The 24,760-nt window shown below is 37.3% G+C and overlaps 2 protein-coding genes across 4 annotated transcripts in view; both read left to right on the forward strand.

Annotated features, from left to right (window-relative positions):
- The window catches only part of LOC129003883 (WASH complex subunit 5-like), a 58,209-nt gene that overhangs the window by 25,724 nt on the left and 7,725 nt on the right, over positions 1-24,760 (forward strand). The window contains exons 20-24 of one of the 3 annotated variants that reach the window (XM_054432213.1): positions 646-829; positions 12,296-12,380; positions 12,669-12,813; positions 13,438-13,594; positions 14,173-14,345. In XM_054432213.1, coding sequence (XP_054288188.1) covers positions 646-829; positions 12,296-12,380; positions 12,669-12,813; positions 13,438-13,594; positions 14,173-14,329 — 728 coding nt within the window. In that variant the 3' untranslated portion in view covers positions 14,330-14,345. Of the gene's footprint in view, positions 1-645; positions 830-1,921; positions 2,239-7,966; positions 8,067-12,295; positions 12,381-12,668; positions 12,814-13,437; positions 13,595-14,172; positions 14,346-24,760 lie in introns of those variants that run through there. The other 2 variants (XM_054432215.1, XM_054432214.1) reach the window with 2 other exon arrangements.
- Positions 20,244-23,405, forward strand: LOC129003625 (uncharacterized protein K02A2.6-like). Its single transcript, XM_054431923.1, has one exon. The coding sequence runs from the start codon at positions 20,244-20,246 to the stop codon at positions 23,403-23,405; it is 3,162 nt and encodes a 1,053-aa protein (XP_054287898.1).

Genomic DNA, 24,760 nt, shown 5'->3' on the forward strand with positions numbered 1-24,760 from the left:
TTGTTTCAAACATTAGTGTCAATTTCAAAGTATTCATATGTTCAAAATGTAAACAAACATACATTTTCTCCCTAAGAATAGCATGGGAACTTTGAAAGCCACTGGGGCAGAGCCCTGATGAAATTCCAAAGTTTTTTTGTTTGATGGCAAAACTACATGCTAAGACCTTTTCTAACGACACCTTGGACATGGTGATTGGTAGCACCACCGCTCCAAAACAATTATGACAAAAATATGCCTAGCGTATTAAATATATAGATAAACTAAAACAGCAAAACATGGGAATTCGAAATTTGCAGTTATTTAGAATTTTATCTCTGACCATTAAGTGTATAACAAGCTTCAATATATAAAATTATTTGTTTTGTTAACCTCTACAAAATGGTTTGGAAAGAAATTGCCAAATTATTATGTTTTTAAGAAAAAAAAATGAAATTTTTACCCCGTAAACCCCTGTTGGTGTCATGCTAGTTCGCGAACTTGTTAGTATAAAAATGTAGGTTTACACATTCATACCAATCATAAAATAAAAATAGGATCATTTTTGATAGAGTTATCATGTTAACAGACATAAATAAATGTATGAATTATTTGTGACAAATAGCTGTAAGATATATGCTTTAACAATATTGTCTGTTTCCCCAGCCAACCCAGGCAAGGTGTATACTCAATGGACGAGCAGAGCAGGCAAAGTGTGGCCTCAGGTGTTGGAAACAGTACTCAAGGTCGGACAGCTTCAACTCATCAGGAAACACATTTTCTTTGAACTTCGCACCAGCTGCAAGTTTGAATCTAAGAACCTTTCGTCCACATTGGAAAATATGAACCAGTATGTCAAACTTGTAGTTATTCCTTGCAAAAGTTGAAACTGTTCTTTGTAAAGATGTATTATTTATTTTCTGGAAACTCAATCTAAGTTTCTTAAGTTGGATTGAAAAACAATTGATCTAAAATAGTTGGATAGCTTAAAATAGTGTTGCATTGTAATGCTCACTAATTAATCTGAACTTAGGTTTAGTCCTGGGTAAATTCTACAGTTTTTGATGGTTTGAAACTGGACCTAGCTGTTCTTGCCATTAGGCTTTCAATAACTGAGCCTGTGAGCGCTAGAATTGACGTGTGTTTATAGTTCGGCCGATAGTGGCATTGTAGATCAATTTTTTAAGGAACTGCACTGACAAAACTATCATTTAGGTCTGAGTAGATATATAATCCTCAACTTTGAAAGCACGATATATGAAGACTACTACATATTGGTGTTGAGGTGCGCTGCCGTGACAACCTTGTCTGGGTTGATTGATTTGTTGCCGCCGACAGGCGGTTGTACTCGCCGTGCCCGACTACAGGGGTCTCCTCAGCTTTGATAATGTGATATTTGGAGACTTGTACATATTGGTGCTGTCGAGACGGCCTTGTCTGGGTTGATTGAATTGGTGCCGCCTGGCTGTCCTTGTGTATTTGCCGTGACCGGGGGTCACTAAATTAAACCAGTGTATATTTTGTTACAACATGTACAACATGTGACCAACTGCACTAAATGCAACCAGGGAGAATTATTGATAAAAGACTTATTGATAAGAAACCCATTTTATTCTATCAAAAACGTTCACTTGAATTCCGGATACTACCTAGTTTTACTCTGACGTACCCTTCTAAGATTTTGTGATTTTTTAAAGTTATAGCACTCATTTTTAGTTTTACTATATAGATCCTTTGTAATGAATGATTTTAATTATTCAGTTTATAATTTTTGTTTATGTTAGTTTAATGACGCTATTCAAGACATATTGTCTTAACTTGAATAAAGAATATTTGATTGATTGATTGAATTAGGTGACCGACTTGCAAAGTCAGGGTAAACTTCTTAGTGTGGATTGGGTATAAATGCATGTAGTAAAAATATGTGTATACGGATATGCAGTCACATCATGTCACAGTTCGTGGTATTGTTTAAATTCGAAGAGGAGGAGGAGGCGAGTGCAGCTTTGAGGCATCTTCAAGCCCGCTATACTGTGAAGGAGTCGAGATCTTACGAGAACACCGAGGTGGTGACCACAATATCACTCATGTTGTGTTCGATACTCCAGGTTAGTAAATAAGTAAAAATTACAATTCAGAGTATTTATTGAAATATTTTAACATTAGGTGACCTTCCGGTCTTGCCAGTACATTTAACCCTGTACCCGTCAGCCGCAATGGAGTCGATCTCAGCTTGTGTTAGGTTTAAAGCGAACCGCTTCGGTAGAAAGACTATATGTGGTGTCTTGTCAAATATTATATCCAGAATTGAACTCGCACCGTACTCCCAGTGAGAATGTAGCCTCGCTCCAGTGATTGGATATCCAGCTGGGTCGATTAAATCCGATACAGCTTCCCTCGGTGGACCCCTTGGTGAAATTGATGTTCTGTCCATTTTAAATGTTCATTCATATACAAACCCAGAAATTTTATGTTTTCTGAAGCCTTGATTTGTTCCCCAGAACCCAAGCTGATGGTTACCTTTTCTGTATTTAACTGTGGATTGTGAAAATGAAGTAAGTGTGTTTTTGAACAGTTGAGATGAAGACCATTTTGTTTTAACCAAAGTTCTATTTTGTTCAAATTTTCCGATGCTTTGATAGACGCTAGGGCAACAGATGGGGCTTTGACCAACACAGTAGTGTCATCGGCAAATTGTATGATTCTGGAATCCAATGTAGCAGCTAGATCATTTATGTAAAGAATAAAAAGAAGAGGTCCAACTTTAGACCCTTGAGGAACGCCATGAAGAACCGGACACCAGTTTGAGAAATTTTTAATGTTAGATTTATCTTTGATGACAACTCGTTGATAACGTCCCTGAAGATAGCATTTGAACCAGGCCAAGGAAGAACCAACAATTCCATATAGTTTAAGTTTTTCCAGAAGGATGTCATGCCTCACACAGTCGAAGGCCTTGGAAAGATCACAGAAAACACCAATTGCCCTCTGGGATCTATCCAGGGCCTCCACAGTATCAGAAATAAGCTCAACTATTGCATCTGAGGTACTCCTATTTTGTCTAAAACCAAAATGATCTTTGTTGAGTAATTCGTTTGTTTCAAGGAATGGAACTAGCTGTGATAGAGCAGCCTCTTCGAACAACTTTGAGATGACTGGCAAAAGAGCGATTGGTCGATAGTTAGATATTTCATGGGAGTCACCTTTTTTAAATACTGGTTTGATTTGTGCATATTTTAATTTGTCTGGAAAAGAGCCTGTTAACAGTGATATATTGATACAATGAGTTAAAGGTTTTAAGATGCAAGGAGCTAAAGATTTTATAAGATGTGCTGGAATTTCGTCCCATCCTGTGGATGGTTTGTTTTTGAGTTTTTTTATACATGAAAAATCAAAAGATTCTGATACCGGTTGAAACTTGAAAGAATTAGGAACTTTTAAAGATGCCTTTTTTGCGCTCTTAACAGATTCTGCAACAGAAACATAAGAATGAAAATCTTTTGCTACGCTTGTAAAAAAATTGTTCATACTGTTAGCTACTGATATTGGTTTTACTACCACCTCCCCATTAATTCTAATCTCTGGACACGACTGATCTTCTACACATTGCCCTAACTCTTTTTTAACAATATTCCAAGTTGTTCTAGTTACATTGTCACTTTCTTTTATCAAATTAACATTATACAACTTTTTTGCTTCACAAAACTACTTTTCTAAACACCCGTTTATAATTCTTAAAGTACTCCATAAAAGCAGGATTCGAATTATATCTAGAGATTTTATACAGTTCCCATTTCCTCCTACTCGACACTTTAATTCCCCTTGTTACCCAAGCACTTTTCCCTTTATTATTATTAACAACTTTTGTGGTGATAGGACAATTATTTACAAAGGAGCTATATACAGTATTGAAAAAAACATTAAAACTCTCATTACATGTAAGCTGTGACATACAATTATTCCAATTCTCAGCTGATAAGCAGTTGTATAGGGATCTGATATTTTCTTGACTTATTATACGTTTTGAGGAATACTTTTTTACATTACTACAGTCTAACCTTGATATAACGAACCTCGATATAACGAATTCCTTGATATAACAAATTTTTTTTAATCCCCTAGTACTCTCCATAAGACACAATGTATATTTTACCTCTACATAACGAACAAACCATAACAACAACCTTGATTTAACGAATTTTTTGTGATTTCGGCTAAAATAAGACACCTCAATATAACGAATTTATCATTGTCAGAGCCTCTACATTGCGAATTTAACCTCTGCATAACGAATTGTCTACGTCTTTCCTTCGAAATAACAAATCCCAAACCCAATTATTGTTTTGGGAAAATCTGTTTCTTTATCAAATGAAATGGAAAGGTCACGTCTTCGCTTGCGCTAACATTCGTCTGCTCCGTTTTACATCTTTGTCTGCTGTCGCTGCGCGCGCTATGTTGCAACTGAGAACTGAACTGATTTCATTCACTGAGGACTGATGACGACGTAATGTTTAGTAAGCTGTGATTGGGCAATATGGGATAACTATGGTAAATTGTACAATTTTCGGATAAAGAGAAAACTAAGAAAGAATATAAAAACAAAACCAAAGAGAAAGAATAGCAACATCGTTATCTTAACATTCCTTTTAACGAGTGTTTTTATTATCCTTAAGTTGGCTATGATTATACACTTTTATAATGACTTATCTAATAATTTATTGTTTTCAATACGATTTGTTTCAACTAGCAACACCAATGCTATAGTTAATGATTATTATTGACATTCCTCTGTTGTGATAAATCAGTACTGTACTGTAAGTAGCCTACCGGCCTATCACGAGCATTAGCTTACAAAACTTTCTACTGTTTTGTTTTGTTCTTTACATGGTTTATGACTACGCAATACAGTGTTTGGCTAGGTTTTAGGAGGGTTAGAACAAGCTGTGATTTTAAACTTGCAGTTTTTAACCTGTACCAAGGCCAAAGCCAATGTCATGATTGCGCAATATTCAAGATCCCTCCCCTTTATTTTGCCGGATAATTTAGGTTCTACTTTACAATGTAAACACTGTACTGTAAAGTATTGTAGCGTAGCCTATGCTACTTTAATTGTATTTTAATGAGGTCAAATCCCGACCTATATTGACCGACGCTGGTTCTGAACCTCGACTTAGCGAAATTCCTGCAAACCTAACCTCTATATAACGAACCTCGTTTTAACAAAATCCTTGATATAACGAATATTCAGTTCGGTCCCTTCAGATTCGTTATACTGAGGTTGGACTGTATTTACAATCTCAGCCTTGTGGCAAATTATTTGACCTAAATGATCAGAAATTCCAAAATCTACTGTTTTACACATACTTTCATCAAAAGTTAAATAATTATTGGTTATGATGTTGTCAATACAGGTTGCTGTTGTGGGCGTTTTTCTGGTGGGCTCATTAAAAATTATTTTATAACCAAAGGACAAAAATAGCATTCTAAATCTGCAGCTTTTTTCATCATCAACTAACATATCGATATTGAAGTCACCACAGATGTAAATACAATTTTTATATTTACCTGCCTCAAGATGTTGCAGTAGCTTTTCAAAAAACAAATTGTAATTGTAGTAGGGCTGGGAAACTTAAATTTATTAATGATCGTCGCCAATAGCTTACAAACAAGGTTTCCACTCATTGACGGCGCTTCAATGGCGGTTGTGTGAAGTGTAAAGTAAAAAATCACAACTGCAGTGGGTGATTGTAACAGAGGTTTACGGATGATGCTAAACTCGCTTTTCCAATGTGTCACTGATTCTACTCACCGTGTGATGCAATCGCTGGACCATTCAGCCAATAGGCCCATAGCCTAATCTCTTGGGTATGTACGCCTACCCAATTATTCATAACAACCTTTTTGACCACGATCCTTGAAACTGGTACTTCTCCTAAGAATACATGACCTACCTACTTAAGAAATAAAATTGCAAATGTCCAAAACCCAACATTGTGCGATTTTTGTCACATTTCCTTCTAATGTTAATACATATACTAATCATTGTTTAGAGAATACGTAATATATTAAATTACAAAAAGTTGTTTGGATAAGGTTGTTTTTTTTTTCAAAATGACATTGATAAGTTTACATTAAAAGTTGTTTACAATAAAAAACAATTAAAGTGATTTCCGACAACTATTTACGAGAAAATCCAAAACCAAGAGATCAATAACCTCGGGACTTGATTAATGCATTAAATTGGTAGGATGTGCTGTAGTTCTTAATTGTAAAAGTTGGTTTTCGGTACTGGTTCTTTTCCTTAGAACCGTTGGTAACTGAAAGAATTATCAAACCAACACATCACTGTAATTTACAAATTAGTTATCGTTGGTGTTGCACCTTAGTTATTACAGCCGTGTTCAATTTAATTGATGTCTCAACTGTATAAGTTTAGCTTTTTCTGTCTGTATTCCAAAATCTTAGTTTATGCTAAGAAAATGATAACGCATTTGAGTAAAACATTTGTTATTGTTGAGCAAACCATCATGAATTGTTTACGCTTTACGTTGTTTATGTATCAATAGTACGTGGCCTATTTTGGTAATTTTTATTCTAAATTACCAATCTAAATCGTCTATAGTACTTCATTTCATATAGTAAGCCGTCATTTCGACAGCATTTCGGGTCATCTTCGGTCCAAGCAAATATAAATTGTTATGCTAAAATTTGATGACATTAACAAATATTTCAATTACTAATTTTACATGTACTTTGTTATGCTTAAAGCGTAGCAAATTCCCTAATTAAGTTCTGTATTTTTGTGTGTATGTCTGATGATAACGCATTAATGTCCTTATTTCTCAGTGTTTCTCAGAAAGGACAAGAGAACCTTTGATAATGAAAATGTCAACAGGAATAAAGTGTTAAATGGTGGGTTTGAGGTAGTACTTTAAAATACTTTTAACCATTGTGGAAGGTAACTTTCAATTATAGGCCTACCTTAGCGCTATGCCTCATGTATCTTTAAAGCATTTTTTAGTTTAATAATCGGATTTAACATATGGACCAACAAGATCCGGGTGACATTTAATTGCGAAGCGTTTTTTTTGGCTTGAACTGTCAGATACTGTATTTGCGAAGGTATATGTACCTAATAGTTTTGCCAGCGTATCTGAAAATATGCAAACCAACTGCTGATATTAATATTAGAAGGTTTCAACTGAATATTATAAGATCCCTGTGCGTAGAACGGGCACACAGCTAGTTGTCTAATACAAATTGTAAGTGTATATCTGTCCAAGTAGAGAATATATTTTGATTTTGTTTTCACTACTACTGAGTGTATTCAAGATAATCGTAGGGGGGAAAAGTCTGCCAGTACATGGTGGTAAAATATATTATGTACAACTTGTGCGAACAACTATTAGACTTATGTAAAACAAATACAGATTTCAAAGTATTTTATGTCGATAAAAAAATATATATTTACTAAAATTTTGTTTCAATATTAAATGTAGTGAATGCAACTAATAAAATTATAGAACTCTTAAAAAATAGAACATTGACAATACCAATATAATAAATACACGAGTCCCCTTAAAGTATGTACATTTGTTAGGAGTACGGTTCACGTATACATGTTTAAAGTAAATCCAAAACGTTTTTTTTTCTTAAAAATTAAAAATCTTTCTTTGTTGATAAAACAAATATATTTTTACAAAAACTTTGTTTATATATTAAACGCTTTAAGCTTAATGGAATGTCAACAGTTGACAATATCAATACAATAAATACATGAATCCCCCATACTTACCTTAAACAAGTATGTACATCGATTAGGAGTATTAAAATTATAGGAATTAAAACCCGACTCAGAAAACAATAACAATACAAAAATACTAAATACACTAGGCTTAACAAGTGCAAGGATAACAGTGGTAATGTCTACATAGCTTTGTATTCTGTCAGTCAGAGTAAGTTGTATAAACATATTTATTTCTTTCAGCGGGATTGATGGCAGCAGTGATGCGCTGCGAGACGACCCAGCGATACGACCCAGCGATACGAGGTGGAACTCGGCAGAAAGAGAAAACCTACAGCGGTCGTAAGCGGTATTCCAGCTGTGCGTCGGAGATTTATGCCTCCGCCGGCACCGCTGCCGCTTGCAGCAACCGCACCGTCACCGCTGCCGCTGGAGTCAGTTCCACCGCTGTCGCCGATGCTGCTATTTCCACCAGCTCCACTGTCGCCACAGCCATCAACATCTTGGCATACCCCGCCGCCACCACTTAACCACTCACGCCGCAGCCGTCACGGCATACCTCGCCGACACCGCTTCCTCAACCACTCATGCCGCAGCCGTCGCGGCAAACCTCGCCGCCACTGCCTGAGGATATGGTTGAGGAACCACTCATGCCGCAGCCGTCGCGGCAAACCCCGCCGCCACCTCAACCGTCACCAGAAATAATAAATATCTCCTCTGACGAAGATAGTCTAGACGAAGATAGTCTATTAGCTGAAGCTTCAGCTAGTAGTTCATCTGGCTATGCTTCGTTAGAGGACGATATTTTACTTGAATTATTCAATTAAAAAAAAAAACCCAACCAATAGCTGTTGTTATTTCTTATCCTGTCAATAAGTAAGTGTGTACGCCTGTGAGCAGAGTGTACAGTATCAAGTATTGTCAAAGTGTAAAAAGTTGTGAGTAGATGTAAAAAGAGAAACCAGTAACACTTACCAAGAAGGTGTGCAGCGGATGTGTGCCAAGCAAACTGTGCTTTCGTAGCTTGAACCGATAGTCTTATAAACCCGCAGTTGAGGCCCCCCCTCCCCATTCCGGGGTTGGGCGACCCACTGATCCGAATAAAATTTAGGACATGGTCGAGGACTGAAAATCTAGATCTTGGTCAGTAGGTTGAGGACAGATTGAGGTAAGTAGGTCGAGGACTGATTGTGGTCAGTAGGTCGAGGACTGATCCCGGCCAGTAGGTCGAGGACTGACTGGTTATATTGATGTCAGTAGGTCGAGGATTGAGAATCTAGAACGAGGTTAGTAAGTGAGGTAAGTATGTCATGGATGTGTAATCACAAGGTTGGTCCACCCTAACCACCGAGCATAAAAGAGCCGAGCAGTTCTGTGGATCGGCACACAACGATCCGCAGAGTGTCAAGCGACACATGGATTTTTTAGAGTGCACCATATGCCATGATGCATACTTCTTAACAGAGGAATCCTTAGCGAGGCTCCAGCAAATGTGTCTTGCTACCAAAGGGTACACGAGCCGATTCCGAAAATTATGACGACGACGCAGCCCTGGCAATCCACCTCCGGCCAAACAATCAAAAGGAGTAAGGAGTCGCAGCAGCAGCAGCAGCAGTCCACAACACAGAAGTCTACAACGCAGCAGTCCACAGCGCAGTAGCAGTCCACAACGCAGCAGTTCACAACGGAATAGCAGTCTTCAACGCAGTAGCAGTTCAAAATACAACAACAGTGCTCAACGCTCACAACATAGCAGCAGCAGCAGCAGCAGTATACCATCTCCAAAGCTGAAATGGCATCTCAAACGTGGTCTTCTAAGCTGTCGTGACTATACGATTGACAACCCGGACAACTACTACAAAGACTCAAAGGAATTCCTAGCATCGGCTCTTCCTCTGGTTGAAAAACTACTGCGTGAGGAGCTGAAGACAACGCATAGCCTAAAATTCAATTTGGTGTTGCTGTCCTACTTCAACCACGAAGTGTGGTAGATACACGAAGGCATCCTAGAGGAATTCAACTTTAAAACCACAACTAGGGCTATCTACGGGGGCTCTGACGATCTCGAGGACATGCTGGCGCAGGATGGTGCGAAGCTGCTTGCGGAACAGTCCGAGTTTGAGGGCAAAGGTAGCGGCTGGAGTCTGGATCATCCGTCTAGCTTAACTATAAGAGTAAGTAGATTTACATTTAAGAAACCCACAGGGAAATCATATATTAACCTACCAAAAAGAATCAGCCAACGTAAAGCAACCACAAATATCCAAAATAGGGATGAAAAATGTTTTATGTAGTGTTCTTGTAAAACACCTACCCGATGCAAACGTTAACTCTGTTTTAAATTAGAGTCACTTTAAACAAAGACCACTATGATTTTAAATATCTTAAATTTCCAGTGTCAGTATCGTCCATTCACATATTCCAAAGGAACAACCCGAACACATCAGTGAACGTATCGAAACAGCTCCGGGTTGTGACATAGCCCCTTTTACGTGTCTTTGATGAAAAATACGATCATGTTGATTTATTGTTATACCGGGCTGATGCTAACACCTCACATTACGTGTACATTACAGACTTTGCAAAGTTGATCCATATCATGCAGGTGGCAGCTGGCAACAAACAAATAGACATACCTATGTAAAAGGTGCTCGATACACTGAGAAGTTAGAAAGTGTAAAATGGGTCCCAAAATATGACTTGAAGAACATTTGCGTATTTGTAAAAAATTCAAACTCGCTACCAAACGTCTTCCGAAAGAAGGGGAAAACCTATTGAAATTTGAGGAATTCAAATATCAAATTCCGGTCCCAATTATTGTTGTAGCTGACTTTGAAGCTACGCTAGTGCCGGTCTTGGAGTCTTATTGTTCGTACCAGTGTCACGAACTCAACTCTTACTGTACGCTAGTGAAAACCACTCTACCTGTTGAGATGCTGCAAGAAGTAGGTATTAGCACGGAAGCGGAACCACACCGTTCTCCCAATGCTGCACAATCTTTCATGATCCATATGCAACAGCTTGCTGCTCGTGTCGAACAACTGTACACGCGACAAGAACCGTTAAAAACACTAACAGCGGAAGAAAACAATCAATTTGAAACAACTGCCGAATGTAAATTATGCAAGAGACCTTTAACGACAGCCCTTGTAAAGTAATTGATCACTGTCACATGACCGGAAACATATGACACATTCTCTGTAGCAAATGCAACTTACGATGTTCCACTGTTAACTTTATATACTGGTATATTGGCACAGTATGTCTAACTATGATGGACATTTCATAGTAAAAAGTCTTTCTACAGTTCCGGATTGTGAAGTTAAAGTAATTCCATGCACTAACGACAAATGCATTGCCATATCGGTACGAGTAGGCAGGATTTGGATCCGTTATTTAGATTCCTAGACTCACGTCGTCAAGCTTGGCCAAACTGGCAAACATCTTGTCTGAAAGCGAAATCATCGAGTCATCAAAATTGGTCCCGCCGCATAGGTATTTACTCATATGATTTTGTAACCACCACAGCGGTCTTTGACCAAACTGAGTTACTGTCACGGGACGCATTTTTTGACAGATTGAACAATGAACCGTGTTCAGAAGAAGATTACGAGTTTGCACGGTCTGTGTGGCAAAAATTAAAGATGAAACCATTTGGTGAACACCACAATTTTTTCTTAAAACTTAGATTTGTGTCTACTTGCCGACATTCTAACATCCTTAAGTCTCTCGAAACATCACGTTTTCAAAGCTAAGGAGACCCCTATACACGATCATGGCGAGTACAACCACATATCAGCAGCAACGACCCAGATAAGGTCGTCTTGGCAGCGCCCAAACACCTCAACACCAATATGTACTAGTCTCTATATATCGCGGTTTAACACGTTGACTGCGCGTGCCGACTATACAGGCGCTCCCCAGTGGCGCGCGAAGCCCCGGCGCGCAACCGAATCAGCGAACGCAATTGGCATTCAAATATTTCAGTCTGACGAATCACAAAAGAGTATTGGTGACTGTGCTGCGTTACCCCGCAAGTGGATGTAGTTCACTGAAACACCCAAAGGTAGCAGCACTGCACGGATCCGTATCCAGTGCCTTTGTAATGTGGGTTGAAAAGAATAAAATCCCTGAAACCGGGACAAAAGCATTGCCAGACAGGATTTTACGGGAAATTTTAGTACCAACCTACACCAAAGTAAAGCTCGCATTCTAAGCTGGCAGGCTGGCAACGATTATAACGTCTCCGTCTGAGGCTAAGCTCACACTGACTCAATATATTTCTGTTGGTCTGGTGCCGACTCTTGTCGGCGCGCGCCACCTGGGAGCACTGGCGACGCCGAATAAAGTCGGCATGTGCAGTCAACGTGTTAAAAGCTGAGGAGTATATATCTACTGGTCTGCCTGCATGTAATTATTTTTTACAACACTTAAACGAGTCAGTATTTATTTTTCCCATAGTTTTGATGGATTGAAATGAAATGAAATGAAATCAACTTTATTCATAATTTGCAAACATGTGCACGAATGGCGTCATTACATTGATTGATTGATGGATAATTATTCTTTCAGGGTGTTATTGAATGAGATCAAAGATCACTACAAGGATCCGGCAACCAAACCTTATCCTCGTGAAGACAGCCAACTGCTTTTGGAAGTAAATATCACAATATCACTACATTTCCAGTACCGGTATTAGATTCTCAAAATATTATTACCATCTCATAGGCCTACTGGTAGTTTCAGCAGTAAAAGCTCCTCGGTGATTTTCTTAATTTGTGCTTTTGCAAAATTTTACAAAATTGATTTGTAATTTAGTTATTACATTGTCATTTGTCGAAATCAAATCTTTTCTGAAATTCATGATTATGTCTAAAAATTATACTAACAAAACTAACAATCTCTTTCCTGAATTATATTCTACAGATGACTTCCATACTTTCAGATCTCCACTTACCTAGACTGGACTGGAATTGGTAATCCATTTGCTAAGATCTACATCACAACCAAGAACCTCCAGTTTTTCTCATTGTTTACCTTCTTGTTTGTGATTGCTCAACTTAGTCGGCTTCAGTATTCCAAGACATTAGGTAAGATTATGATTTTTGATTTTAAATAAGCTACAGTAGACTCCCTCTTATCCGGACACCTTTTAACCGGACATCGGTTTAACCGGACTACACTCGGCAGAAATTACATCTCTTTAACCGGACAATTTTTATCAGCACATTGGTTTAACCGGACTAGATCGGCAGGAAGTGGGCTGTACTGAAACGATTGTTCTCGTGGGAAAGATTTGAGACCAGTGATTACGTGTCTAAATACAATGCTCTCCTAAATTTAAGTGAAATATTTGGGTTACATAACGAGTTTATGGGGTTGTCGGTTTAACCGGAAAACCTGTTATCCGGACTGGATAAGAGGGAGTCTACTGTTATGATGCAGTATGTCTGGCTTAGTCAAACCAAATCTTGACTGATAAAAAAATAAATTTACATTCTCATTCTGTCAACCTTGACATTTCAAAGTCGCTCCATGTGAACTAACGCAAAAGCACTAGCTCTTTAGGCCTGGAGTGTAGTGTTGCCATGTTTCTCTCTCCACTGCTCAGTAAGAGCGATTCTGTCTCAAAATATACCAATAGTTTTATGGAAAATATTTAATGACTTTTAAAAGCCCCAAAACTTTGTAAACATTGACAACTTTGTTATCAGGTACTCTTATATGGAAGAAGGCGGGTGAACCGTTGGATGGAATGCCTTTCATCGTTGGACTACAAACACTGTTCCGCCAGTTCCATCCAGAGATCAGGGATCAGTTTCTGGTGTATATGGCGCAGTATGTCAAATCCCACATTGAAGCGACTGTCACGTGAGTAACTTTTTTCAATAATCACTCACAGGCAAAATCCGATTTGATAATTGTGCTTGTAATTTAAATTAGTTATCAGCTGTTTGCTATTGTGAAGATTTTATTTGTTTATCTTTGTTTATGAATTTGTTTATTTACCAAATCTTAAAACAAAATTACACAAGATAAAGTTAAGTTAGCGTTACCTAATGTTAGTTAAGTAACCAGTGGGTTGGTTAAGTTATCGTGATATGTCATTCCCTGGAAGAAATTCTTAGTACTTGGAAAAGTACTGGACGTTCAAATGTTTGTACCAACCATTCATTACCAATAAGACTGGGCTATTTGCGGCATGGTCTGATGATGGCAGCTAGTGGCCCCTATTTAAAAAAATGTACTACTAGAACTTAGATAGTAATGTCACTGGTACTGAAAACTGATTTTGTTAAGAGAGTGGTATCAACTTCCAAAAAGAAGAACTGTCACACCACTACTTAGTTATTGAAGGCGAGAAGACTAAAAGTTCTTTTTCAGCTGTTATGCGTAATGTACAGAAGTCATTCATTTATAATTTCTCATATTCTCTGTCTAATTTACAGAGGTTCCAGCAAGTCAGAGTTTCCACCTGAAGTAGTGTCCAGTCTACACTTCCTGGTGTTGTTCTCAGACATTGCAGGACTGCCTCTGTCTGCTGTCACTCAACACATTCCAGAGACCATCTTCAACTTGTTCCATCACTTTGACCCCAGTACATAGAGGGCACATGCCAACAGTATGTCTAGTATACTCAAGAGATAGGTTCGGGATGGGAATCATTTTTGGGTCAATCTCGGGTTATCTACATTGTGAGTGTTTGAGCGTTTGCTGCAGAAAGTCTATATGAAGATAGTGCTATTGAAAATTGAGATGTTCCTGATTGCTGAAGAACTTCACAATATCATTATTTACAGGAAACATTCACAATTTTCCCTCGACCACGGGAGTTGTTGGTAAAGCAAGATTTTTATTTTATAAACTGAATTTAGTTATAAAAAAACCATTAACTAAAACAATACCTTCCAAAGCAACCCCATTTTTCCCAAGACCCAAAGGTAAATATTTTTGACCACACCCAACCCAAAGTAAAAATGTCTCATCCGCAGACCCCTGGTAAATGTCATGCATTCAACCGAATAACTCTCTCCTACTAACCAGAGTAATAAAATAAAAACAGCTTAACAGCGGTTGCGTAAAGATAGTGTTAACGACACGAGTCAACAATTTAAGGTACGAGCTTTGGTGAGTGCCTTCAAAACTTCTACGAGTGTTGTTAACACTATTTATGTGAGTTGCGTACACTACTTTACCTATGACAGTGTTTTAATTACAAAAAATCACTACTCATATCATCTAAGAGAGGTTATGTTTTTGTTTATAACCTCTTATTGCCACTGACAGTGATGCAACGAATCATTGTACCAAACACTAATTGCACCACTCAACAATTAAATTGGCCTGAACAGCTGTTTATGAAGTTCGAATCATTACAATTTTACTTCTACTCTTTCAATCCTTGAACCTCATTGGTCCGTTACCCGTGTTTTTATGTAAAACTATGCAGTTATGAAAGTAAACAATTCTGTTATGAGAAACTTTTCAATTCTAAGAACTGAACTGAAATGGATACAGGAGAACTCCAATTATCTGAACTCCAATTAACCGAATCTCCGATTATCCGAATCGCTATTTCAACAATTTTAAAAACGTAAAGCTACAGTAATAATAAGTTTCGCAAAATATCAAAGAATTGTTACTAAACAAATTTAGCCAGTGTGTAATTTTTGACTTTGATGGAACACTATAAACTTAAGAACATGTATAGAACACTTGTGCTATGAGCATTGTAAACTGTAAAAATGTTCTGATTTCATTTATTATTAATTTAGTTCATTTATTACCGAAAATGAGAATTTTTCTTGGAAATTCCCGGAATTCCTGTTAAACTCCGATTATCCGAATGTTCGATTATCCGAATGGGGGGGTCTGGTCCCAATTGATTCGGATAATCGGAGTTCTACTGTACTTTAAACAACGGTCGTAGGTAAAATAAATAACAGATGTATCTAAATGTCTTGATAGGTTTTGACTATCCCTTACATGTTATAAAGACCATATGTTTCCGTGTTATCATAGAATTATAAAAGTTGTAGGACGATAAGAACATTTTAGAACTGCGAGTTGGTGCCTTTAAACTAAGATTCTCAGTATGTATCTGTTATCCATGAGAAAGCATTGAAACTGGGTTTCAAATTCTATTGCCGAGTTTCTGAAACACCTTTTTATCTAGAATTTGGCTTCAGCTTGGTTTAATAAACAGTTGGATGTCATAAAAAAATGTGTTTAATTAAGTATTTACATTATATTATAGACTTATATAATATAATATAGTATGTATTGAAAAATGTATATCTATATAATGACTGAAAAAATGAAACAGTTTTGACTAGCTTTAATTTTGTTAATTTTGTACATTTATAATGTTATATAATATGAATACTGTAAAACAACTGTTATACTTTTATAGACCAGGTCCATAATTATGAAACCCATATCTATAAAGTGCAAGAAGCATTTCATGTAACAATTGGGGAAACTACATTTTTAGGGTAATTCGACCCTGCTGAGTACGAATTTGCCTGTTGCCAAAGCGAAATTTGAACTGGAAGTGCGGTATCCAAAATGGTGGCCAAACCCTGTTTACCCCATATCCATGTTGTTAGTTTGCCTAAAATACTGGTTTAAACATCTGCATAGGGGTTTTATCAGATGCCAAACATATTGCAACACTCAAAATTTATTTACATTACCTTTTGGAGGCATATGATCCAAGATGGCACACAATATGGCCACCAAAAACCTTGTTTCCTTATATCTCCCTTGTTTGTTTGTTTGAAATTATTATTTAAACGTCTACAAAAGTATTTTATCCGATGCCAAACAGATTGCAACACTCATTATTCACTTCCTACGATTTTGGAGGACATAGGTTCCAACATTGCCGCCAAAACTTCCGTCCTCGGAAGAGAACAAGGAATATGAGAAAAAGACCAGTTCAGATATAAAATACTGTTAATTGCAATATTTCAAAGAAGATATGAACAAAATTTACAACCATATAAAATGTTCAAACATTGTCAAGAACGGTGGTACAGTTTGGTGCAAGTCAGTCCATTCTTCTTGCACGTGCACATTGTAGATAGACACTTGGATAAACAATTACAGGCTAGGATATATGCGGAGGCTTTTGGGACGGGCTCAATGCTCAAAAGGATGGGAAGTGCTGGTTTTGGTGAAGCCCCCAGCTATATGACTCGGAATCCATCATCACCGGTCGGTCAATATGAGAAGTTTCCAACACGTTCAAATGGAAAGTTTTTAAAATTGTCAGTACAAAAAAATCTATTGGTTTGTAAAACCATTGAGTACCGTATGCCCTCACTTACAATCGTGTCTTTACCTAATGACATCTTAGGAGTTGTAGTCGTCACAATACATAGCTTGTTGGAGATAATAGTCGGCTTCCAGTTTTTTTTCATACCACCAAAAAGAAGTTTTGTTCCAAGCGCCCCAAAGTTATGATGGGGATTTTTTTTAGAGGGGTCTCAGGTCTCACTGCTAAAAGTTTGGGAAAATTTTTTGCACTGAGGAAAACAAGGCTGGCCTTGCCCGCTTCGTCTTTCAAAATTAATAGGCCTTTATCAGGTATTGATTGTTCAAAAGATCAGTTAGACTACAACATTTGAATTAACTGCACTTGAAATTTTCGATAATTCAGGACCACATTGATGAAGATGATATTGAAGATGTACTCGCTTACAGACAGGAATTAAAAAAAAATCATAAAAGACCATTTTTATTCCAAATCTAAACAAAAACAAACAACTATAAACTAAGAACTGTATTTTAACATGTGATTTCATGCATTAAGCAATATTAACTAGGAGTACGGTGCGCTCCGAAGTCACATATGAGAATGAACGAAGACCATTTCATACATACCAATACGTTATTTAACAGTAGGCCTACCCACATTCATATCATTTTGTATCAGCTGCTCAAGCAGTTTTTAACTTCATTAAGGCACTAAGTTACACCAAATTCATAATATTTTTTTCACCGAAGCACTTTCTTTACTGCACTTTGGGATTGGGCTTGCGTCATTAAAGCAGCACCAGGAAAATGCTTAGGGCCCTTTCACACGAGGCCACTGGTGGCCGCCACCGGTGGCCTCCACTGGTTGCCCGCCACAGCTTTAACATTATTTTAAATGGGACCTTTCACACGAAGCCACTGTAGTTGCCCTCCACTACAGAGTGGCCGAGCAGTGTCTCCTCGCGCAACTGCTAGTCGGCCACCGCCGGCAACTGCAGTGGCGGCAACTCGTCGCGGGGCATTGAATTAAATGGGAGCTTTCACACGAAGCAACCAGTGGCCGCCACCGTGGATGAGCACGCAACTACTATTTTGAATCAGTTCACGTGCAGACTGCAAAGACAAACGCACTATGGTAGTTGTTGATTGTTTTCGTGTTGAATTGTTTGTTTTTTTGAAAATGAGTAATCAGAAGAAAACTATAGAGGACGTTGCTGAAAAAGAAAAGACTAAGGAAAACAACAGAATAAGAGAATAAACGAAATAATATAAGACAAAGTGGATACTGACGATCTAATTTGCGAAATTGAAAATTAACCGGCAATTTGGTATAGTACACCTGTGTCTTTGCCTTATTTTCTTTATTATAAACGCGAGAAGAAGGAGATGTTCATTGTTCAACAGCATTTTCACAACTACCATTGTACAGTGGCTGTAGTAGAGTGGCTTGTAAGTTGCCTGTACCATCCACTGCAGTTTCCCGGCCGGTAACTGGTGGTGGACACCGGTGGCCGCCACCAGTGGCCTCGTGTGAAAGGGCCCTTAGCTTTTTTGAAAATAACTTAAACGGTAAGGAAATCAACCAAAGTGTAGATGATATTCTGAAAGAGAATAAAATTTCCAACAAATTGATACCAATATCCAAGAAAAGGCAGCCAAAAGGTGCCTTTAAAAAAGAAAATGTGAAGTTTTCAAAGTATTTCTTAAGGAAAATATGTTTTTTTTTTATTTTCAACATAAATCGTAGATTTTCAGAACTGATGTAAATATAAGGAGATTGTGTTAAATATATGGATAGGTCGATATTTTACAAGTTCTCTACCTACAGATTATGACACCGTTATTTACCTATACCCGCGTGAGGCGTACATATATTGTTAATAGTTTAACAAGAGATGGGACCATCTCTGTCTCTTTCTAAAAACATTTACAGCTTCTACTCAGCTCGTTGTGCTAACCCTACAATCTGTTAACCAACATATGCGTTCTGTCTGTTTCTTATCTACACCTCTGATAATTTCCTCCAAACAATAACACTGGGTTCTACGTCAACTGTGCCCAAGGCTATGGTGTATAAAATAAGAGCATGATCGTTGTGCTTTCGAATTTTAAAAATGTCAGACTTTTTATAACTGAACTAAATTCAAAGAGAAAATAATAGAAAAAATAGGGTTTTAGATGTTATTACATCTATGTTCAAAATGTTGACTTCTGAGCTCTAGAACAAAAACCAAGTTCAAGTTTACACCCAGGAAACATCTTTAATCCAAGACTAAAATGTCTCAAATTAGGAAATGTATCGGTGTTAAAACACCATCCTCAGGTTTAGGTGTTAGTGTCATATGTTTGTTGTTCTTTTATATTTATTTAGTTATTATTAAGATCATCTGGAGATTGTTGTTGTTTTGTATTTACAAATAATTCAGTTGGTAACATTTTATTCCTAAGATAAAAATTGTGAATCAATATAAAACTTCTTTATTTGACATGGTGGCAGCGGTTTAGTTTTTTTAAAAATGCCAAAAAACAATAGATTATCAATCAGAGGAAACAAATCAAATCAATCATCAGAGACACATAATGTTCTAGAACCAAGACAGCAGCAAAATAGGACTAAATCAGTCATGTTTCAACCTCCTGAACCTTTTGATTCCAAATATCCAGAGTTATGGGAAAAGTGGTTTAAGCGATTTGGAAGGTATAGAATTGCATCAGGACTGGACAATGCACCTCAAGTAAAACAAGTAAGCTGCTTGATTTACTGTATGGGGCCTGATTCTGAAGATATATTATCAACAGCACACCTCTCAGAAGATGACAAAGCCTCATATGAATCTGTAACAGAAGCCTTTGACAACATATTTACTGGCAAAAGAAATGTCATATACGAACGAGCAAAGTTTAATTCAAGATCACAACAACCAGATGAATTATTTGATACATTTCTGGCAGACATAAGCTCAATGGCCGAACACTGTTCATTCAAGAACCTTAAAGCAGAACTAATACGTGATAGAATTGTAGTGGGTATAACTGATAAACGTTTATCGGCCCAATTACAAGAAGATTCAAATCTTACATTGGAAAAAGCAGTTCAAAAATGCAAACAAAAAGAGTCTATCAGCAAACAAGCAGCTGCCAAGGAAAACATGCAGAAGTTGACCGAATCAAATCAGACCAAAAACAAAGTGCAAGATTTAACAAAACCCATGATTTAAAGACAGCTAGGAAAGAATGTTGTTGGAACTGTGGAGGTCCAATGCACCCCAGGCACTTATGCCCTGCTAAAGATTTAACATGCCATTACTGCCAAAAAATCGGTCACTTTGCCAAACATTGCAGAAGCAGATTATTAGAGACTAAAACAACGGACAACACGAAGAGACTCAACGAAATAGGACGTTTGGACAAACCTGACAACACTGAAGCTTCAGTAGCATATTTAGGACCTGTGAATGCTTCATGCTATGACTCCAGTTCTTGGTATGTAGAAATATTTATCAATAACCAGTTAGTTAAAGCGAAACTTGATTCAGGCGCAGAAGTTACAGCCATTCCTTCAAATGTAATTAATGCAAAACTTATGAAATCTGACCGTATACTTAGGAATGCTGATCAGAGGGAACTAGATGTAAGAGGTATGTTTATAGCAGACATAGCTTACGATGGGAAAATGGTAAAAGAAAAGGTGTATGTTGTTGCAGGATTAAATGAACCTTTACTTGGAATTCCTGCGATTAAATCTTTAAATCTCATAACCCTCAGAAAACCTGATACTGCAGGACTTAACTCAATTACCTTAGACTCTGTATTAACTAGCCACCCTGAGCTTTTCATTGGTCTGGGTAGCATTCCAGGAGAATATAAGATTGAATTGAATGAAAACGCTCAACCGTACTCAGTTCGTGCTCCAAGAAACATATCAATTCCTTTACGTTCAAAAGTGGAGACAGAATTGAACAGAATGTTGGACTTAGGAGTGATAGAAAAAGTAGAGTCTCCAACTGACTGGTGTGCACCAATAGTACCAGTACTCAAGCCCAATGGTAGTCTACGTTTGTGTGTTGATTACACTGAACTTAATAGGAATGTTAAACGGCCAAAGATAATACTACCAGATGTAGAAGAAACACTAGGGCAAATTGGACGCTCTAAAATATTTTCAAAACTAGATGCCCAGTCAGGGTTTTGGCAGATAAAAATATCACCTGACACAGCTAAACTAACTTCTTTTATTACTCCATTCGGAAGATTTTATTTCAAGAGATTACCCTTTGGCATTACAAGCGCACCAGAGTTTTTCACTACACAGATGTTTAAACTTTTAAATGGTATCGATGGGGTATTATGTCACATGGATGACATACTTATACATGGCCGAACACAAGAGGAGCATGATTACCGGCTCACTCAAGTATTAGATCGCTTAAAAAAAGCAAAGGTTGTACTGAACAAAGAAAAATGTTCTATTTCCCAAACATCTGTGAAGTTTCTTGGAAACCTGATCGACTGTGATGGTATCAAGGTCGATCCTGATCGTATACGAGCACTCGAGGAACTTCCCCCTCCTAAAGATATTGCGGGAGTTCGACGATTAAATGGTATGTTGAATCAACTGAACAAGTTCATTCCAAACTTAGCTGATAAAACTGAATCATTCCGTGAGCTTACTAGAAAGAATAGACAATTTTGTTGGACAAGTCACCATCAAGAAGCCCTTTCAGACATTATACAGACCGTCAATGAATCAATATCTTTAACTAAGTATGATGTAAATGCTGAAGCTATTGTTATAGCCGATTCATCAGCATATGGATTGGGTGCAATGTTACTTCAAGTTGAAGATAAATCTCCCAAAGTAGTGATGTTTGCTTCAAGGACCTTACAGGACTGTGAAAGACGATATGCCCAGATAGAAAAGGAAGCTCTTGCATGTGCATGGGCCGCAGAAAAGTTTTCTAAGTTTTTAGTTGGAAAAAAATTTAGAATCCTAACAGACCACAAACCATTAGTTTCACTCCTTGGAAGCAAAGACCTAGACACAATACCAGCTAGGATTCAGAGATTCAAAATGCGATTGATGAAATTTGACTACTCCATCGAACACATTCCCGGAAAAGAAATGTTTACAGCAGACACATTAAGCCGAGCGCCGATCCCAGATTCTACAGATGAGTTCACAAAAGAGGTAGAGGCACACATTAAGGTAATATCTTTAAACTTTCCAGCAACACAGTCAAGATTGGAACAAATAAAGAATGCCCAGATCCTGTGTGAAGAATGTCAGATGTTGGTGAAATACACAGAAAATGGATGGCCTAAATATAAGAAGGATGTGCCAGAGAGTATGAGAAAGTGGTATACCTTTAAAGACGACCTATCTATAATAGAAGACTTGATATGTTATAAAGAAAGAATTATTATCCCATTTGAACTTAGAAAAGATATCATTAATAAACTGCACGATGGTCATTTCGGGTCTACACGCACAGTCCTCCGAGCGAAACAATCTGTTTTTTGGCCAGGAATTACAACAGAGATACATAACTTGATTGAAAATTGTGACACTTGTGCTAAACACCAAAACCAAAAGTTAGAAAAAATGATTCAATCAGACACTCCTGACTATCCATGGCAAAGAATAGCAGTTGATTACTTTGACTTTGCGAAAGGCAAATACTTGGCTGTTGTGGACTATTATTCACGGTACTTGGAAATGATAAATGTGTCCACAATGACTGTAGATGAACTAATCAAGAAGATGAAAGCCTGTTTTGCTCGACATGGGATCCCTGAAATCGTAATTTCTGATTCTGGCTCACAGTTTACAAGCTCAGAATGGAGAGCCTTTGCAGCCGATTTTGGGTTTAAAACTATTTGTTGTAGTCCCTTACACCATCAGGCAAACGGTGAAGCTGAAAGAGCAGTCCAAACGCTTAAAAAGATGCTTACAAAGAACAAAGACCCCACTCTTGCATTACTGGAGTACAGGTCAACACCAGGTCCATCAGGGTACAGCCCTTCGGAATTGTTGATGGGAAGAAGACTAAGAACCCGAATACCGTCATTGACGAAAGATCTCAAACCTAAAATGGTAGATCACAAGACATTTAGAGAATTGGACAAACTATATAGAGCAACTCAAGCAGATTACTTCAATAAACGGCATGGAGTGAGAGATGAAAAGCAATTCACTATTGGATGCAATGTGTATATTCCTGATAGGAGAGAAGATGGGAAGATAGTTAATAAAGTAGCTCCAAGATCATACACAGTTAAGACAAACGAAGGCATGTTACGTCGCAACGGGGTAATGCTAAGACAACTACAACCCAAAACATCTGATGACCCTGGAACTGAGCCTAATTGTTTTTCCTCATTTGGTAGACAAATAAATCCACCAAGAAGAACATGTCTTTAAAAAAGGGAAGAGAAGATGTCATATGTTTGTTGTTCTTTTATATTTATTTAGTTATTATTAAGATCATCTGGAGATTGTTGTTGTTTTGTATTTACAAATAATTCAGTTGGTAACATTTTATTCCTAAGATAAAAATTGTGAATCAATATAAAACTTCTTTATTTGACAGTTAGCAACGCTGATCAGTTGTAAACATTGTAAAAAGATAAACACAGTACGACATGAAAAAAACTACTGTACAAAAAGAAACATTGACCAATTTTTATAAACAGGGCTGTTCTAACCAAAGTTGACCAGTCGCACAGGTAGATCGGTTAGTCCTTATAATTTCGCAGGTAGCATATTATCACAATTTTGTTTAAAACAAGGCAATCGTAAATACGTGCAGATAACCTAGCCTACAGTGCAGGGTTCGTAAATGAGCAATTGAGCAATATTTTGTGTGTGTACTCACTTGGATGATCAAAAACAATAGTCCTCAGATAGTCTGCAATTATTCAACTAACGGTCATTTTGTATGTGAGGCGGGTCATAGCAAAACTGGCTAAGTGACATTTTTTTCGAAATTGAGATTTTAACGTTTTATTATTCTATGGGAGTCAATACACCAGACCGTGTGCTCACTTTATGTCAAAACTGGCTATTTCCTATTTAAAAATCGTTTTTAAGTTTAGTGGTTGCAGCAAAACTCGCCATTTCCATCCCGACTTTTGTAGCAGAACTGGTCATTTGCTGCCCGACCAATGGTAGCGCAGCTTATGATCACGTGACTTTCAGTTTGTGTACACATCAACTTTTGAAGAGTTAGTCTTGATTTTTAAAATAATTGTTTCACGTCATGCTAATCTAGGGAGTTAAGAACGTTATTAAAAGTTTTTATATGTCAAACCTATGCTTTTATTTTATAATCCTTACAGTATATGCCATTTTAAAATGTTTGCCGAAGCAAAACTGGTTTTTTTATAACAATGGTTGTTACAAAACTGGTTACTTTTAGTCTGTCACAGCAAAACTGGCTAAGTGGTATGTTTAATGTATTTTTACTGGCTAGTTAATAGTAACAGCTGAAAAATATTTGTTTCCCAAGATATTTAAGTACTTAATGTACTTGCAAAAAAAATTACAACTTAATAACTTTAACAGAACAAAAGATATATGTTTTTTGTGCTTCCTGAAAAATTTATGTATTTTCACTTAGCCAGTTTTGCTATGACCTGCCTCATGTGTCCTCAGTGCGTTGTACTATTTTTATGGTCCTCACAAAGTATGGTCCGTAACAAGAAAACTCAAATTCAACGAACGAAAAAAAGGTTTTAAATGCAGTATAATATTGATATTTACAGCAAATTGTGATG

Source organism: Macrosteles quadrilineatus, unplaced genomic scaffold (assembly GCF_028750875.1).
Source record: "Macrosteles quadrilineatus isolate MER2022 unplaced genomic scaffold, UCM_ALF_1.0 Scaffold_9__3_contigs__length_116548681, whole genome shotgun sequence".
In the NCBI taxonomy this organism is placed as follows: domain Eukaryota; kingdom Metazoa; phylum Arthropoda; class Insecta; order Hemiptera; family Cicadellidae; genus Macrosteles; species Macrosteles quadrilineatus.